This window comes from Anguilla anguilla, chromosome 10 (genome assembly GCF_013347855.1).
Source record: "Anguilla anguilla isolate fAngAng1 chromosome 10, fAngAng1.pri, whole genome shotgun sequence".
NCBI classification, from domain to species: domain Eukaryota; kingdom Metazoa; phylum Chordata; class Actinopteri; order Anguilliformes; family Anguillidae; genus Anguilla; species Anguilla anguilla.
The window spans coordinates 16,577,616-16,597,013 of record NC_049210.1 but is presented as its reverse complement, the minus strand read 5'-3'; the positions used below and the strand labels follow the sequence as shown (position 1 = coordinate 16,597,013).

At 42.8% G+C, this 19,398-nt stretch overlaps 1 protein-coding gene across 1 annotated transcript in view; it reads left to right on the top strand.

Annotated features, from left to right (window-relative positions):
- Window positions 1-1,995: 1,995 nt before the first annotated feature.
- LOC118206799 (multiple epidermal growth factor-like domains protein 9) overlaps window positions 1,996-19,398 on the top strand; it is a 90,112-nt gene continuing 72,709 nt past the window's right edge. Inside the window, exon 1 of the mRNA XM_035379874.1 lies at window positions 1,996-2,712. Coding sequence (XP_035235765.1) covers window positions 2,151-2,712 — 562 coding nt within the window. The 5' untranslated portion in view covers window positions 1,996-2,150. The remainder of the gene's footprint in view (window positions 2,713-19,398) is intronic.

Sequence of the window (19,398 nt, the reverse complement as noted above, 5' to 3'; positions counted from 1 at the left end):
CTGAGGAAGTTACACCATTGGTCAGCTGGTTCTGTCCAGCCATATACTAGGTTTTGACCTCGTCTTGTTCATGATAGCTTCTGTAGTCTAACTACAGGACCTACCATGGAGAAGAAGAAAAAAACACATAAGTTCTGAAAGTGCTAGATCCACTGTAGTATTTTAAATTTAACCTGTAAAATGTTTTCCTTTTTAACCAGGTGAAGATAATAGCCACATTTTGCATACTTAATCCATTAATGCTCAACATCACTCCTGAACAATTTCCCCACAAAATGATACTGCTGTAGACAAGGATGTACAAATTATGAAAATCTTCCCCTGTAACAGTTTACTTCTCAATGACCCTCCTTCTCTTTCATGTTTCCATGTGACATGTTCAGAATGAATCAAGGAAAGGAAGCAAGTTATGGAAATAAGGAAACATTAAGAAGACCTCTGGCTCTCAATCACACATAATCCCTAAACGCTAGGTTTTAAAGGTTCCAGAACATTGCTGGGTAAGGCTACCTGTGTGGAAAGAGTTTACTCTTTGAGTAGTCTGACAGCAAATAAAGGATAGCATTATATGTCACAAACACCTCTAAGGACATTTTGAAAAAGCACAATAATCTCATCTCATTTTATCAAAAATAAAAATATTTAACTGTTATTTGTTTTTGGCTATACCGCAACAGCGGGGCCCATCCCTACAAACGCGAATGTCTGTGATTGACTGACTGACTGACTGAGTGATGAAGTTACACCATTGGTCGGCCGAGTTATGAAGTTACACCATTGGTCGGCCAGATCACATGTGTTAGGTCCAGCCATATATTAGTTTTCCTAGTCTTGTTTCAGGTCTACCATATACAGTCAAGTTTCATAGTTCAAGGTTCTTTTTGTCAGTATTTTTCACTTATCTACCCCTGAGTATGACTGAAAGTGTGTGGGCCAACAGATAGACAAATAGTACACTTTCTGATAGAAAACATTATATTACAAGATTAAAATGTTGTGACTGACCTGCTCAATTAGGGTTTCAAATAGCAGGGCTTCTCACCTTGTCAGACTGCCACCTGCAGGGATAATAGTGCACTGAAAACAATTGCAAAATTATTGACAGATGTCAGCTTCATTGTCAGAAGAGAAGATAATAACTATTTTGGAGAAAACAAAAGACCTGAAACAGGAAAGGCAACATTCTGTTTGCTTCTTTCCAGCAAAAGCTCAAGATGTTATGAAAGAGTCATAAACCGTGTCAGTGGGACCTATCTGAACTTCGGAGGTCACTTGGGCAGGGCCAAGAACCACTCACAGTCTCTACCACTTCTGTGTCAGTAACATACAGTACCTTCACACTAGATAGTGTGTACTATGCATATATTTGGATTCACTTTTTAAGGACTGTGAAATACTGCATTGGCCTTTTAAAGTATTTGTTTTAGAAACTGCTGACATTTAGAGCTGATTTATAAATAATCAGAATAAGGAAATAGTTAGCTTTAGATCCAACTTTCAAAAAACTTTTTTTTTTCCAACTTTTTTTTGGGAGTTGTCACCCTCAAATATAGTACAATATAAAGGCAAACAAATGTAGCTCTAAATGTATTTTTTATTGTGGAAAAAACTATCATTTGCATGAACACGTTTATGTCAGGGAAATCATGAACATTCTAAGTAGCCTTTGACTTTAATTATACAGATAATTTAAACAGTTATTGATGTGAGATTTATTGGCGTGTGAAGCTAATGACATCAGATAAATCATGCATTTAAATCTTTACAGAAGGCTTTCGTTTCTCTTCGTTGGCAACACGCACTCACTTTTTGTTGGCTCAGTGACTCCATGTGACGTATGTACACCAATCAGAGATAAGGAAGTCTCACAAACGATGAGAAAAGATACTCGTCCAAAACGTCAACTCCTCCCATTGCTATTTGCAATTGGCGGAGAACAGTGTCAATCTCAGGGAAATTTCAGTCGTTTTGCTGTCATTCGGAAAAAAAGTATCTCCATGAACAGACAGCGTGTAGCGCTACTGAAGTACCAGTTGGAAAACTACGAGCGGCTGTCATTGGAAATACGGTGGTGGAAACTGCAGAGTTAGTGGAAGCTGTTCATCACAGATCAGTTCTTCTTGGACTTTACATGGAGAATTGAGACTAGCATGAAGTGTACACCTTTAATGATGTTTCTATCCCCGGCTTTGGAATTGGTTTTGTTTGTATGTGTTTGGTTATCCGAAGCTGCACCTAGCGCCAGCACCAATGATGCAACGGCTTTATGGAGGGAGCGTCCTGATGTCTCCGAGACCATCCTGGACCTGCTCAACACCACTATGCCCAATCATTTACAGGAGGACAGACTTGGAATTGTCACTTTTTCAGCGCTCACACCAGCCCCGACAACTGTGTCCCCTAGGGCGTCCGGCAAAACTGCCCAACTGCAAACAACCACTGCACAAATTACTAAAACTGTACAGAAAGCAATGGAACCTACAACAAAGACAGGAGGAATTGTTATGACGACCTCTAAGCAGAAAATGGATTTAGTTAATTTGTCACAAACTACCGTAACAGCAACCGCAAATTCGATATCTTCCGTTTTTCCAGTGGTTAAAACAGCGTCTCCAACCTCTGCGACTGTGATACACGATCGGACGACAACTTCATGGTCTCCGAAAAGCACCACTGTTCCACCACTTACACCCACCACAGAGAACAGGCAAGGTGAGTCTCCTCTGTGGTCACGTAAGAAATTGGTAATAGGCTACCCTGTACAGGTGTATTGACATCCCCATCTCCAAGCTTCCAAATTGTTCATGTTTTGGATTATGTTGCGGTGCATAATTACGCGCAGCGAACACAGCAAGATAATTTGTTTGCAATGCTTAATATCCGTAGATACTTTTCTACCTTATGTCTATTTCTTACTTTGATGACGGCTGTGCATATCATGAAAAAGTAGCAGGTTCTTCGCTCATAGAACAACGAAACGCTAATACAATATATTCTTGCCTCTGAGACAACCCTGTCAGTTAATGTACATGACCAATCGCTGATCTGTTAATAGCATGTGCACCGTTGTATTGTTTGCAATACCCATTTGTGAGTGCAATGTAACATTTACTCAACTGCATATGTCCAAACAGCTTATTTCAAAACTTTGCTAACATTGTGTTTATTTCGTAATTTCACTATAATCATTTGGTTATAATTCTCAGGACCCGATTTATCCAATTGGGCGCCCACTCTTTAAATATCGCAGCCATTCTCAGCCTTCTTATGTTTTTATTGCCGTGATGAAATAAACGACGGAGAGTTGATTTAACAGCCTTAACATTGGATCGGTTCATAGAATGTCTTTGTGTAACCCCGTTCCACCAACCGAATATATTACTTGGGGTTTATCGTCTGCGAGCGCTAGAAATGGACTATACCGTCAAAGACCTCCGCGTAAGAAGGGAGGATAAAGTGCCAGATAGCACGGCTCATCTGACACCCGAGGGCTCTGTTTGATGGGTCTTTGTGTGGACTGCAAAAAGCTAAATTTGGATAACAGTACCGAAGCGCAAAAATACTCATTAAAATGTCAGTCCGATTTTATTTGTAGTTCTACAGAATTACAAAAGATGGACAAAGAAATCACAATCTTCCATGTTTATTGTATGACATAGTTGTTATGTACGGCTATAATACTGCAGAAATTTTGCCTGAAAGCATTAATCTGGATTGTTGGGAAATTAATCTGTACAAATGCAAACAGTCTGTGTTTTGGCTAATGAACATGCTTAGAATTTGTTTTCCAAGCAACTGCAGTGTCTCATACATTTCACTGGACAGCATTTCTTCTGGCTGTCTTGTGGAAAAGTGGGTTTGATGTGACATTACCAAGGGGGTCCATTCTGGTTTATTTTAGTGCCTTACATTGCTGACTTCACTGTCCCCTTTCTCAGGTGAGAGCTGAGCTGTGGGTTTTAAATGCTCTGGAAACCTGATGTCTGTTGAGTGGAGGAGGTCTTGTTACAGGTCTTGTGCTGACAAAGGTTACCTATCCTGGGGGGAGGGGATATGTGCTGCTTTGCACCAGCGGATACGGACTTAGTTGCATCACAGTTGATGCAAGTCTGTGTTTGAGTGGATGCATTTGCACTCTTATGGTGGCTGTGCTTTTTGGGCTCATTAAGTAAGATTTGATTTTACAGTGCATTTTCTGTGTGGAGGCGGTAGCTCTGCGGTATCCTCAAGCATTTGCTCATGGATATTTGTGAAACATTTTTCAGCCTCCAATTAGTACCCCAACCTGACCCCCCAATCTCCCAAACCGACACCGTTTCATTTTTTCCTTAGTTGTAGCAGCGGATGATTTTGTCAGGAGAAGTCAGCAGGGATCATGCTTGTAACCTGAGAAGTAGCACTGGCTCAGTCTGACATGGGTTTCCTCTAAGCACATTCTTACAATTATCTTCAGATTAATCACAGAATAGAGTAGGTCATATACAGTAACTGTTTCTCTCTCTCTCTCTCTCTCTCTCTCCCCTTTCTCTGTCTCTCTCCCTCTCCCCCCCTCACTCTCTCACTCTCTCTCACACACACACACGCACACACACACACACACACACACACACACACACACACACACACACACTCCCAGATAAGCCAGGCATCTCATCAGCAGTCACTCACTGCTCCGGTGCCACATGATCCTTCTTCCCCTGTGTTCATCACACACTGTTTCCTGCCCCCGTTTCTTACTCTTTCTGCTCTGTGCTCAATGTGTGTGGCTCTCCAAGGAGCAAGGAGAGCAGTCGCTTCCCAGCGGACTCCAGTTTAAAGCAGTTTACGGCATGGCTGTTTCAGATCAAGATAGACATAGCCTACATAAAACCAGGAACTGAAAATCCTCTGCATTATAGCTGTGAGCGAAAAAAAATCCACCCAGCCTAGTCTACTAATGGTTGGCTGTTTAATGACCTCACTGTCAGGTAAGGGCTCCATTGTTCTTGGGACCAGGTCAGGTGGTGATCTCAGCAACGACCTCAACTGCGGCACCGCCTTGTCATTTGAGGCAAGTGTTTGACGCACCTCGAGGATTCCATTCAGTGTGCCATTGTCATGACAAAGACATTTTCACGAGAGTGAGTTTGTGAAAGGAAGGTGCTCTGTGGTGAAATGAGAAACCCCAACAGAAAGCTTCAGGAAGAGGTGCTACTAATTACCCAACCTTCCATTGTGCGTACACCACGGTGTAAGCCATGACCATTCTTGGTTCCTCCCACAAATACGGGAGGGACTCGTCTCCCTTGTTGTTTGTTATTCACTGTCCCTCTCTCTTTCCGCCTTTCCTTTTAACTCTGCAGCTCAGTATTCTTGACATGCAGTCTAGGTACAGTGCCAATGACAGGTGTGTCCCCAAAAAGAGAGACGTGGGGCTGGAAGAGGACACTGTCCGAGGAAGTCTAAAATCTACTCTGTACTGGCATAGTACAGGTATATGAGAGAGGGTGAAAGAATGTAGGAAGAGCAAATTGAATTAGATTAATAGTAACAGCACAGGAAATTGTCTACGTTATGCGTGCACCAAGTCTGGATTCAATTATGTCCTGGAAATTTTTTTAGAAATTTGAAATTGCCAGGGAGGCAACATTGCAGATTACAACATGTTTTTATTGCTGCAGGATGCATATTTCTGCTTCAGATATGTTAATAAATGATACATCTACATATAAAATGATCATATTTCAGTTTTCCCCTGGACTACAAGTACATAAATCCCTTGGAAGGATCGTATAAATAAATGTTCTTCGAAAGGTTCATATAATATATATATATATATATATATATATATATATATATATATATATTTAAAGACTGTTCATCTCAGCGGAATTACTAATTCAGACCTCCATAAACTGACTGAATGCAACAACAAAAAAATCATCTGAGTATAATGTGGTTCTGAGATGAACTGTTCATCTGGTCCTCTTCGAATGAAGATTGCAATCCATTGGCATTCATTAATATGTGAAATGATGGATATTTTAGGTTAATCTCTTGGTGGTTTAAGCCATCTTGACCCTCTAATTCCACATGCTCATTCAAGTGAGATATATGAAGCTTGACAGGCTAATGAATTTAACCTAAGGACTACTTTCTAGCATGAATGTAAAATTAGAAGAAATATCACCTCGAATGATCACTTTGGATTACAAATTATTTGTAAATTCTCAGCAGATAAAAAAGTTGAAAAGCTTTAGTATGAAGAGAAATGGATGAGTTTCTATAGTCATTTTGTGAAGACAAAGGCTTTAAGAAAGAAAAAATCCGCTGCTCTGTTACAAACCAATCTTGACAAAGGCCTTGTTTACTTTATGCGCATTAGCAACTCTCAGATAAATTACTGTTTTATGTAACCGATTTACTACACCTTTGTATTGGCGTGAACAGGCACATGTTCACCGTATCAAATCCTGGTCAATATGAAAGGTTGAAGCGTCACTGCTCACAGATTAAATAAATCACCTTGAAGCATAAAGGCAGATTTTTTTCATGATGTTGCCTATTCTTTTTTGCCAAGCACCTGCACAAATTCTGTGGAGCCTTATGTTCACAGTGTCGAGCACTATCAAACACACTACCTGTCTTAATACCATAGTCACCCTAGGAAACAGTGGTGAGCACAATTGGTCATCAGTGGTCAGCAGCACAACTGATTGCAAGACACTCTGCCAGATTGCAGGACACGCTTCCCAGTTCAGACCCGCTACGGGGCACCAATGCTCACGTCTTCCGATTTGGTTTCAAGTTAAAATACTCTTTCTGTCACACTCTTCCTCGTTCATGTATTTACGCGGGAGACGAAGGAAGCAAATTAATTTCACAGCCGTCCACTGTGCTGCAGAGTAGGTGGGAGCAGGAGATGACAGGACATTACAATTCTGACTCCCACACTGGGGAGTAATTACTGGCAGGACTCATAACAGAGCTGTAGTTCTGCATTTGTTTCCCTAAGTCATTAATTTAATTCTGCATGTGTCTGAGTGGATTCCAACATTTGAATGGATGATATGGAAGAGATGGTGGACCTGACTGACAACCCAGTGTAAAGCATCAATGTTATACAGTGTAATAAATAAGATATTTTTATTTGAGCAGAATCGAGGTTGAAGTATCGGTATTAGTCATGGTTATATTTCCTTTTTTCTACACTTCAAAAATATTTAGTCTTGAACTTATGTAAATATAAAAACAGAACCTCTGTACCAGAGTGTGCACTTCGTTTTTTTTATGTAGAGTCAGAGAGAGTGCACATAGGGTATACATGGGTAGATATGTCTGACTTGAATAATGCTAAAATGCTTCACCCAACCAACTGACAGTCCACTGAGATTCCTCTAATTAGCTTAATGTACTGGAGTCTTTACCACCACTTGCCTGCTGCCCTAACAGTGGGCCATTAGAGGTCATTAGTTACCCCCAAGGGGGGATGTTACAGGAAGAAGAATGCAGGTAATTGTGGCAAGGTTACCCCCATGAAAAGCTCACTGCACTCCATTATGGCCATGACTTTCAGCTCAACCAGCTTTCCCTAAAACGGTCCCCCACCATCTAATTGGTGCATAGGTTGCATGGCAACATGTCTGTAAGAATGAAGTCCAGAGTTTTATCATACAAAAATGTTTATAAGTCTTACAGGCTTTCTTTCACTGCTGTTTCTATCATGCGGTCAAAGTAAAATCAATAAGAGGATGAGAGCTGAGAAAGAAAGTGTCCTCAGACAGTCACAAGATTATAGAGTATACATTTTATAGAGCTCTGACTAGATATTAATAGTATCAACAGCTTGACTGTCATTTCAGGAGTACACATGCCCACAAAGAAACACTTGCAGGGAGAAATGTGTTGACAGTTTGAGGGATGAAGTAGAATGTCCATAGGCATGTTGTAATATCTGCATAAATAAATGGGGTTCACACACTCAGACTAAAATGTGGGTTATCTGGTGCCTTTAGGACCGTTCAGTTGAAGTGAAAGTGTTGTCAGAGCGATCACTTGAAGCTCACTAGTCACTAAAGAACCGAGTCTCTTTCAAGAGTCTATTTTGCTAATGTGGTTTGGAGGCTAGCTCTTGAAAGAGAGATTGCAGGCTGGTGTGGTCATCCCCAAATGAAAAAGGACCATTATGTAATATTGGAATTGTGCAATAGTGGATTGTTGTACCCCTGACAAGGCAACCTGAATGACAAAATAATATGAGTTTATAAATCAATAAGAGTCTGCTGAGCAAGTAAACTATGTGAACAATTTTACTGGTGTTGTTGATGTCCAGGTGCCTGTACAGTCCTTCCCTTATGAACTGATGGGGATTATGTGCAGTGGTGCTGAGTATTGCCTGCATTGAGAATAGCAGGCATAGATATGTAGGTGTCTTAAGGCACAGAGAATGGTAGTGCGTGATCGCACACAAAACTGCGAGTTAGCTTATGGAGTTTGATTTTCAAAATGCATAGTTCTGTTTTTCTTCTTTATTTTCACCCATTTTTTTGGGGGGTGAAAACAAAAATTGGGTGAAAATACACACACACTCCTTTATGTGAGGAATAAAACTCTTTTTTGCATAAGAGTAAAGGCACGCCAACAATCATTCCGATGTTTTTTATTATTTAAATAGCCTAAAAGAGCTGTAAATACTATTATGTTATGTACATATTCTTTGATTTGAGTGCTAAATCTTAAGGCTGTAAGAGAGAAAGAGTCACAGTCATTTATTCACTGGTTTTGTATTCCTGGAGCAGGCACACAGACTCACAGTGCATGCTCTCTTTTGTATGCACTATTCAATAATGTGAAGTCCCTCTTTTCTCTAGATGGAAGGGATGTTTAATACACTGCATTGCTATGCGCGGTTGACCTTGCTTAAATTAAAGTAATCTTTTCTCAGCTGGTGCAAATACCTGAAGTGGCCTTTTCATTGGATTCCGCTGCTTAGTTTGTGTTTTTTCAGTGTGAGGTTTTCCACACAGTATCACTTCGGTGCAAAGAAAAAACACTGTTCCACACAGCCTTTTGACTGTGAAGCTCCCCCATGCTCACATTCTCCCCCCCCCCCTTCACCCCCACCCCAACCCGCTCTTTTTAGGGAGGGTGATTTTCCAGGGGCTTGGACCACACGCTCACTCTGGCAGTCGAGAGTTAAGCAGTGCAAAAAATACAAGTCTGAATTAACGCAATTAATGTAGATGGAGCGTTCTTGTGTTTGCTCCAGTTGTTCACATTTTATGCACTCAATTGGAAAAGCTACTTTGCCTTGTTCTGTGGTGAAAAATGTATTGTGGGAAATGGATCACAAGAGTGTATTTAGGAGTTACTTGAGGCTATACAAATGTTGGTCTGGTGAACTTCCTGGAAATATGTGTGGGTTTATGAAAGGGGTATGCCCATTGGGAAGTGTGGTCAGTAAGCGAGAGATGAGCTAAGAGACACAGACCTCACCTTTGCACTGAAGTTTCCGGAATGCGTTTGCGATTGTTTATCACTGTGCACAAATAGTGCATTTTCAATAAGGGTCCACTGTCTCCAGACATGTCCTTTTCACCTGATTGATTCTCATGCCGAAGCACTATTTGGTTTATGGTTTTAATTTGGGGCTTCCCAAACTTGAATCTGGGGCCCTCCAGTGTATGCATATCCTTATTACCGTACAGCCAATAACTTGGTTAAATGAGGTTGTTAAAGTATGTGTTTAAATTTTTCCACAGTTTTTATGTTAACACTATGTGGCTTTTGGGTCTGACATTTGTGTTGTCTTGGAATGGTGTTGAAACATTTTCCAGTAATGGTTTCATTTCAGTAATCAGTCGTCTGGGCTTTAACATTTAGGGCCCTGCATAATTCATCTGAAAGTCTATAATTAAATCCGTTTTTTAAATGTAACTTCTTTCTAAATTAATCATTTGCCATATAGCACATTATTGAAAATGAAAGCTTTAGTTGACTGTTGAGTGTTGTGATGGATTGAATGTCCTAGGATGTGAATATGGGAAATTAAATCTTCATAACACACAATTTGTGACATAATATGGATTTAAGAGGGAAAATGAATCCTCAGTAGACATTATTAGTGTCTACTTAAGCGCAATTACCTAAGTTCTGGAGCTGTGATTATCACTTGTACAATACCAGCAGGACCGAGTTTGGGAAACCCTGGTCTAAGTCATTTAAATTGTAATGATTGAAGAGTGTGAGATAAATTAAATCATACTGTTTATACTGTATCAAAGATATTCGTCATAGGTTTGAAATTAAGATGTATTTTTCTTATTATTTAAAATAAAGGAAATGTGCATTATATGGAATCGAGTAAAAAAGAAGCAGCTTGTGTGGGTACACCTCTGTTAAGCTTGTTCTTTTAAGCTGCTGTTCTTTTTTATCCTGGTTTTAATAAATGTTGTTTGGAGCTTACCGTCAAACAAAAGATAAGGTTTCTGACTTCCCCGCTTCAAGCTTCTGTTGTCCATGAGGAGTCCAGGACAGAACAGCCCTGAAATCTTCAGAGCAGCAGTTTGGTAGCACACTGCGGCCCAAAGGTGATAAAACTGAAATGTGTTGTGCTACTAGTTTCGCGTTTTAAATGTTCGGAGTAGCTGCACAGACTTGCCGAGCCGGATTATTAATTTTGCGATTAGGTTTGTTGATGGTGTTAGTTCTCGTCGTCGGGAGGAAGAGCGTGCGGAAAATGCGTGTGGCGTTGCCGTGATTTAGTGGCACTGTCGGGGGCCCTCCGCGTCTCCGGGAAACGGTCCGTTCATTGGAGGCTGCTGAAGCGGTAAAGGAATTAGGCTTGCTGCTAATGCGAGTCTGTGAAGGGAACAGATCGAGGCAAGGGCAAGATTTAACCATAAAGAGGGTTGTGTTTCTGGGTTCTTCAATTTGTATCTGTTAGTAATGTTGTTTCTCCCTTTTTGGTAGCTTTTAGATAAGCACTTTTTTACCCGCAGAACAATTTGCTTTCTCACGGAGTCGCAGACTCTCTCGCTCTCTCTCTCTCTCTGTCTCCCCTTCTCTCTTTCTCTCTCTTTTTTAATTGTATTATATATCTCAAGCCAAATGAGAAATAAGCTATAAATAAATAAATATATATGGAAAGCCACAAAGCTCAAACCGAACACTTATATCTCCTGGCTGTCATTTCTGCTGCAAAACACGTGCCACAGAGTCAGCGAAAGGGATAGTTATTGCTGGCCTGTGTGTGGAAAATTCCATCATGATTGCTACAGAATTACAACCTGACACCAGTGTATAAACTGCATACCAGATAGGAGTGAAAAGGGGAAAGAAAATGTCCTGTTTTACATATTAGGATACAGTGTTTTTCTGCTCACTGGAAAAAGGCTGTGGTTTAATTAATATCTGTGAGGCCACACATTTATCAGATATATAAACAAGAGGTATTAACGTCTACACTAAAATGGCTAAAATTTCCCCCAGTGCTCTTGTAGGTTTTGTTTTCATATGCAGTGCTGTGCATGCTGAATGGTACAATTTTGAGTGGGGTGGAAATGTTTAGTGGGGGGCAGACAGGAAGTCAGACTGCAGTTTTGTGACTGCATAACACCAGCTGGATGCTGAAGGCATCCCAATGTTTCACCCCTTTCTTCTGTCACACTTGTAGTTTTGCCTCTGCTGCAGGTGTGCAGTAGAATAATAAATGTGATTGCAAATGAAAAGGGACGCTTTGTTGAATAAATTAAAAGCTCCCATGAACATGACATGTTTATTTGTATTACATCCTGAATTGAGCAGGGGAAGATATGTGGTTTTTGTGAAGAATGACTTCCTGTCACATGTGTGATATTTAAGTGGTGACGTAGTTTAGGTGCATCTGGTGTCACGTTTAAATAAGGACTGTCTTACATAATGACCCTGAGGTCATTTGTGCAGTTGGCTTTCTGTTGTGAAATACAGAGCGACTGTGTGTGTGTGTGAGAGCGAGAGAGACAGAGGGAGTGAGTGAGCAGTGAGTGAGAGAGCATGCATGCGGGCAATCACCTCCAATTTAAAACAAAACTTGTGAAAATAAAAAGTCAAGGCATCATTTGGAGAAGAACAGGCAGCATTCTAGTAGCCAAATCTCAGGGGTATTTGCTTTTGGAATATAATTAAAGTCTCTTATCATTACGTTTTTTAAATGCTTTGACAACTCAGTCCTGTGTATTCCTATGCCAATTTAGCTCATTAAAATTTAAATGAGAAAGTACAGGAACAGGTGAGACTGCATCGTGCGATCTGTGGGGCAGCCAAGTCTCAAACCCATGTGTGAATTCCCCTCTATGGCCGAGGGTTTGATTTCCAGCCATGACACTTCCAGTACTGTGATCCCATCTGTATACGTTAACCTGTCTGAATAAATGACAGATACGTGAGGATGGTCGCCTGTATGCTCTTTAAAAAAAGAGGAAAATACATTGTGTTCTTACTGAAAGCCGTTCTCTCACACATTTATGCACATTGGTAATATTTACTGGTTTGTTTTTCATGCCAATAAAGTATGAATTGAACTGAGGGTGAGGAAAGGAGTGGAAGAGAGCGAGTGAGGAGTGGAGTGTAGAAGAAAGAGAATGAGCACAGGAGAGACAGTTGGACAGTATACAGTGAGTTATATTGTACTCCACTCCACTCCACTGCACTTGCTTATGAAAACTACAAAGTGGGAGCAGGACACGTGGTCATACTGTCTCTGACTGCTGTAGTATTTCTTCCCAAATAAAGCATGGCCATGAACAGTCTGTGCAGACACACGCGTAGCTTTCCCAGGTTCAAGCAGAGTTTACACTCACAAGCAGGAATCCATTCTGCCACAATTCATCCACCCGCGTGAAGCCCCCAAGAACACGCCTGTGCTCAACACGGCCCTGCTTCTCACATGCTGGTGCGATTATTCTGTTGAATCACTGCAGAACCCATGGGTCTGGATATTCTTCAGCTAATTGGAAAGTCTGGATCTCAGACGTGTTGCTTGTATTCTTGAAAATGGATAAATATAAAATATGTTAACGTTAACATTACGGGTTTTAATCTGTGCTTTGCTTTTCACACGCTGTGTGTTGTGCAGTGTGGCCTCATGTTCAATGGCAGTCACCCCATGAACAGGAAAATCATTGTGAGCATGGTACAGCTACTGAAGGGGACAGGGTGTACCTCAGCTGTTTCGGAGCAGAGCTGTGCTCCAGCGCGCAGGTGTTTATCTATCCTAATCAGCGCAGGCCTCGTGCCCAAGGACAGAAATGTGTGCGCTAGCAGAATGCCCCAGGTTGTGCTGCACTCAGCACTCCAGCCATTACTTTATATCATTCTGAAATGTTTTTTTTAACAGGTTTTTTAAATATATATTTTCACTGCTTTATTTATTGCGCTTCTTCTTCCTGTTTTATTTGGCTCATTTTTCCAGTCTACATGCAATAAATAACATACAAGGAAGATTCCAGAGACTGTATCTTTAAAATAAATTAATTGAAACACCCTGAACTTTATTTTAAAAAACATGCATGATGAAGAAAGAATCATTAACTCATTGGTGGCTTGTATTCAGTGGAGTCTCCTGTCTCTCAGCACAAGCTATGTAGGTCAAGACTTTAGTCACTCAGAAAACAAAAACCATGTTGTCATGAAACAGCATGCTAATCACTCAGCACCTACTGATTTGGGAAAGAGGAACATCTCCCCTCCTCCCCCAATTTTATTGGTTAAAAAATATGAATAGGTGTTCCCTTATTGAATGACATGGTCATGGAAAATAATTACATTACTGAAATTCCCAATTTTGAACTACTGGAAAGTGTTGGTGTGTAATATGTGTGTATGTTACTCTCTTCACTGGGAAAGCCGGTCTTGACTGTTGAATGGGCCTGTCAGGTGACATCCTGCCCGCAGCACTGTGGGCGTGGTCAGAGTGTGGTCTGCTGTCTGTTGTGGCGTGAAAGGGGCGGAGTCTCTTGTGGGGGATGAGGGAGTAAACATATCTTCTTTCATTTGACCCAGACTCAGTAACCATCCCAACGTGAATGTGGGTTAACTGTCAAAGAAGGCTGGTCTGCGAGCACGCAGCGATGGTTCATAAGAGCAGGTGCCTCGTGTCGATCTGAAACGACGGCAGGAGGAGTCTTAGAGTAAACCACCGCACATCCGCTCTGCAGGAGCAGACGTTTAGAGGTGCATGATGAGGTGAGAGAGGAAACCTGATGCAGCGGCAGTTGCATTGTGAGGCCTTTTTTAAAGCGCTGGTTCCTGTCGACGGAGCGCAATGTGCCCTGCAGGGCAGAGTCGTCCTTGGTGTGAGGTATCACAATGAAGTAGGTGTCGTTACAGTGGAGCATCGGGCGTCGCCTTTGTGGCCGTGTGCGTGTGTGTACTTACACGCAATAGATTACCTCATCCTGTGTGACCTTTGTAGAGAGGATATAGCAGATCTTGAGAAAAATAGCAACGGAAAGTGGGTGTTTTATTGCCTTTTGTGTGTGTGTGTGTGTTTTTATTATCAGGAAGCAGGACTTATAATGAAAAGGAAGCTAATGCTTGGTGTCTCACTGAATAGAGGCTAGAACAGAGCAGTGGGATACCCAGTCGCTCCCTGTTTCTCACAGAATTAGTCAATTTGCATTCTCATCCTGACTGCGCAGAAAGAACAGCCAGAGGACAGGATCCCCGTTGTCACCATGGTACCGTTCATTTACCTGCTCAAAATCCCGCGAAGCTGAGTAACTGTCGCCAGGCTCGGCTTGGCGCTGGCCAGGCTAACTGAAGAGCCAAAGAGAGCGTCTGTTTCCCGGTTCCCAAGTCACTGTCTTTCTTTGCGTGCCAAATGCGGTGATTTAGCTCCAGCTAATGTGGCTGTGATGGGAACGATTCTGGGCACGGAAACCTGGCTTTGAATTCCTGGGGAAATTCATCAAGCCCCCTTGTCACCGGTGTTCAGTGGGGACCAAGGCATCTGTCTCCTCTACGCCCTAATATTTATCCCCGAAATGGGCTTCTGTGGCCTGGAAAATATTATAAATGGTGCAGTGCTGTATCTGAATGTTGCCTTTCCTTGGTCAGTAGCTCAGCTGGGAATTTCCGCTTCATTTCTATCAGTGGCATTATGACAATAACTAATTAAGTCCAGTCTCTCTTGTAATCAGTAAAGGAAACTCAGACAGGATCAAAACATCAGTATCAGTGCCAGTGTACTTTTTTCAGTTTTCTTTCCTGTTTTTTATATTCCCTTTTTTGGAATACCCAATATCAATTGTAAGGTCCGGGGTGTAGCATTCATGGGTGGGCCTACAGGAATCCTGGCAGCAGGCTGCACTAACGTGGTCAGGATTTGAATCTGGTCTACAGAGCACATTATGGCTGCACTGAGAACCAGGGCTTAACCGGATAAGCAACCAAGAACCCCGGTGGCAAAAATCTTGAGACACACAGCAGCCAATGCAGGTCCTGACATGAAAGGAAGTGCTCACTGGTGTGTCTCGAAAACGTTTTGCCCTGTGGAGTTAATACTTGTCGTGGGACCAGACGCCAAAATTAATATCGTTTTCTTATATTTAGCTTGTGCAGGACTGTTTTTATTTTTTTATCACTTGGATACGTTTTTTTTGTATACCCGTACTTTTCTCCTCTGTTGAGCTCTGGGTGTTGAAACCCTTCTGGTGCCCAGACAGAATGCAGAGTCGGCTGTTTTTCGCGTGTTGGCTTTGGGGTGTGGAAGCGCACCACTAACACTTTGCTGGACAATTAGCGAAGCAGGTGCGCCGGGAAAAAACACAAAGCACAGGGTGCAATAAATCTGCCCACTTCGGGCTCCTCCACCGCCTCCATCCTCCCTGTCCGCCATTAGCATCGATCCGGGGGCTAGTGCTGCAGCCATTAACGGATGCCACAAACTTAATCCACTTCCTGTAATTCTGCCCAGGCTTTAACTTGGCCGCGCCGCGCGGCCGTAGCTTTGAATGCCTGCCTCTAAAGCGATGGGCGTTAGCCCCGCTTGTTTAATCAAGTGTGCTGAGGGAGGACCGGATGTCTCTTCATCGCTGGGTTGTGCAGCAGGAGATTTTCTTTGACGAGGTCGACCCGAAGGTTTGTGATCAACTCCGCGTAGAAACTGGCAGCGCTGCCATGGAGGCACACATATCTGTGTTTTTTTCATAGTGAGTAAGCAATTAACCAATTTTAAATATCTGGAATGTTTTTAATTATTAGCATTATTTCCTATGGCCAGGACGGATGTCCCATTGCCAGCACAGAGCAGGCTGAGCCATACTAGGTCCCACTAGAGGCAAGTCAATGTAGTGAGTTCAGGCCACCAGTAAAATAGTGACTTGAACCGCTATGAATTGGGAATGTCTTCCCATTCCTAATTCTCCAAAAGCAGAACACTGGCCCTGTTCTGATATTTTTTTTCGAAGCTTCAAGTCGTGCTGGCAGATTCAGCTTTGTAACCGCGACACAGATCTTCCTTTGTAGATGTGCTAGGGTGGTTGCCCTCCTTTCTGAAAACTGCCAAACACTGTGGCGATTAACAGATGACCTCATCACTTCCCTCATACCCGAGCATGGCTCCCCTGTCACCCCACCCCCACTCCATTTTAGCAGAACCCCCTCAGGCCAATGCTGCAGGGTTTTCAGCTGCGTGCCATTTCCTTCATTACGTAATGCGTATAATATGCGCTCATCAACACGGAATTTTTAATAAACGCCTTCTGTTTTGTAAAGAATGTTGATGAGTTCTGGGATTCGCCCCGGACGAGAGAACTGAAATGTATCCGCAGTGTTCTGCAGTGTGTAGAATTGGTCTGGAAGACCTTCAGAGCTACAAAGTGGGTATTGATGACTGGAAGGCATGAGCATGCGGCGTGTGAGCATGCGGCGCGCGCGCATGCTTCTGTTGCGGCGGCAGCACGTAGGCCGCAGATGGGCCCGATCGTAGGGCTGGCAGCGCGCAAGATGCTTTATGAGTCCTCATCTCTGAAGGGGAAATTTAGCGTGGAGCTGCTCTTACACGCCAGGGGGGAAAAGGTGATTTATCCCACCTGTTCGCTGCCCCTCACCTGGCCTTCAGGCCCACCCGGGGGATTAAGGCTTACTCGATCTGCGTGAAGATCGCCTGATGCCATGGAAGGACCTGCAAATAATTACTGTCTGAAGAGAATGACCAGAGGGAGAGGGAAAAGAAGGAAGGGGGGGGGGAGGCAGTAGAGGGAAGAGAAACTGGTGAGAGAAAGAGGTAGAGTTCTAGATAGAGAGAGAGGGAGAGAGAGAGAGAAAGAGAGCTAGAGAGATGGAGAGGCACAAATATGCACATTTACATGCAAATACTAATTTTGCTGATGTCCAATGTGCCTTGCAGGGCCGATTTTAGCAAACATCCCAAGTGCCGATAAAATTAAAAGGGTAACGATAAGCTAATATGAATGAAGTTTTGCCTTTATCCCCCAGAAATGGCAGGGAGTGTTGGAGCAGTGTTACAAGAATCCCCCAAAACACAATCTCCACCCTTTCTTAAATACAGCATGTTCATCCTAAGGAATTCCAGCCTGCCCCACAGACAATACAAAATAGCGTCTTTCCTCTGGAGCAGAAAATGGGTAAGAGGAGGGGTGGAGCTCACATTGTGTCCCCACAACGCTACAATGCAAAGTGTCATTGTCTGTCCCTCTACCCGGGGTAACCTTGGCGATGGGGAGAAATTAGGCAGCCACAGCTTGGCTTTCTCTGTAGGCTGACGTCTTCATAAAATACATTTTTTTAAATCAGAAAGGAGATATACGGGAGGTCTTCTGATATACTGCGACGTCCTTGATCAGCAGCTTCAAGCGGAACACGGCAGAAAGGTTCCGATTACATCGTCACAGCAGAATATTCTGATGACATCATCACAGCAGTGTACCTCTGCTGGGTTTGGTCAGGGATGGATGAGCATGCAGAAATGCAGAGTGCTGTGGTTCCTGTTTCGAGCCCCCGCCACGGGTCAGAAGTGGCGTAGCCGCGCGGAATCGGCGCACGGCTCTAAAATGGTCGCCGGCCGTCAGCAGGGCCACACGCCGTCCGTGTGATTCGTCTTTTCTGCCCCTCACCCAAAACCTGAAAGAGTGAATAACGCACGTGTGTGAGAGTAAATAAGACATGAATAAGACATCCTTTGCGCATATTTCATGTTTTCTGTCAGGCATGGTGCAGCCTTACTGAGTGTTACAGGGAGGAGCAGCGTAGGGAGGAAATTGACTGTGGTGGCTAGAGACGGCTGGAGTTCTGGTCTGGCACTCGCTTGCTGTTGTTTAAATCTGGACTCGAGCGACATTCCATCTGGTCGTGGGCAGAAGCCACTGTGACAGGGCCCAGAATTTCATAACACCATAGCAGTGTGCGGACGGCGTCTTTTACAGCAGAGCCGTACTTTCCCAGCATGCACACTGTATTTAACAACGTGCGCCGTCTTATCTTCACAGAATGTACACAGCCTTTCACTCACAACATGTACACCCAGTTTTGTGTGCACAGCCTTCACACATATCTTTCATAGCGTATGTGCTACACAGTTTTTCACAGCAAGTGCACAAAAACTTTGTAGTGCTTTGCAGTGATGGCCTCTTCTGTCAGTGGGGCTGCCAGAGAGTGTGGCTGTCTAGCACTAATTGTATTGCTGCATTTCAGAGGGGTGTGCTGTCTAATGAAGGGAGTATCTGTTAAAAAATCGATAAAATGAGTTGGCTTTTTCTGGTTTCATTACTGTTATTTCTAAGTCGAGAAAAAGTCTTTAATCCGAATGCTAGGTTAGGGTGCAGTCCCCCTGTAAATGAACCTGTCATGGCTGCAATTGCTTTGTTGCTCATTTGGTTCTTAGATTGGAAAATGGTCAATGTTTCCTTACAAGGTGAAATGTCCAGTGTTAATTCAACTCTAACAGGGTACATATGAGTCCAAGAGGGATTTAACACTGAACATTTAGTGTGTACAAAGCAGTATCCCATGTTTTACTATCAGCTATGTCTTAACTCACAATGCTAATCGCATGAGCCGTGACTTGGCAATTTATTCCAGTACAGACTTTGTTTAAGCTCTAGATTCTGTCTGCCATCAGTTTCCAGAGACCCCTCTGGGAAATCATCTCCATACCTCCAGGCCCAGTGGCTCTCGTGGGGTACGCAACCACCTATCAGCTAAGCAAGTGGGTTGCTTAGTTACACCCCAGTGTGGGTTAGTAAGATGGAAATAAAACCACTTCCACCGTGTACTCTCTCTCTCTCTCTCTCTTTTGATCTTTCTCTCTCAAATTCAAATTCAAAATTCTGCATTGACATGGCATTGCTCACTCTTCTGTGCTACTGACCCTGCTCTGCAGTTGAAGAGTGCATTCATGCTCTACCTCCATCATGATTT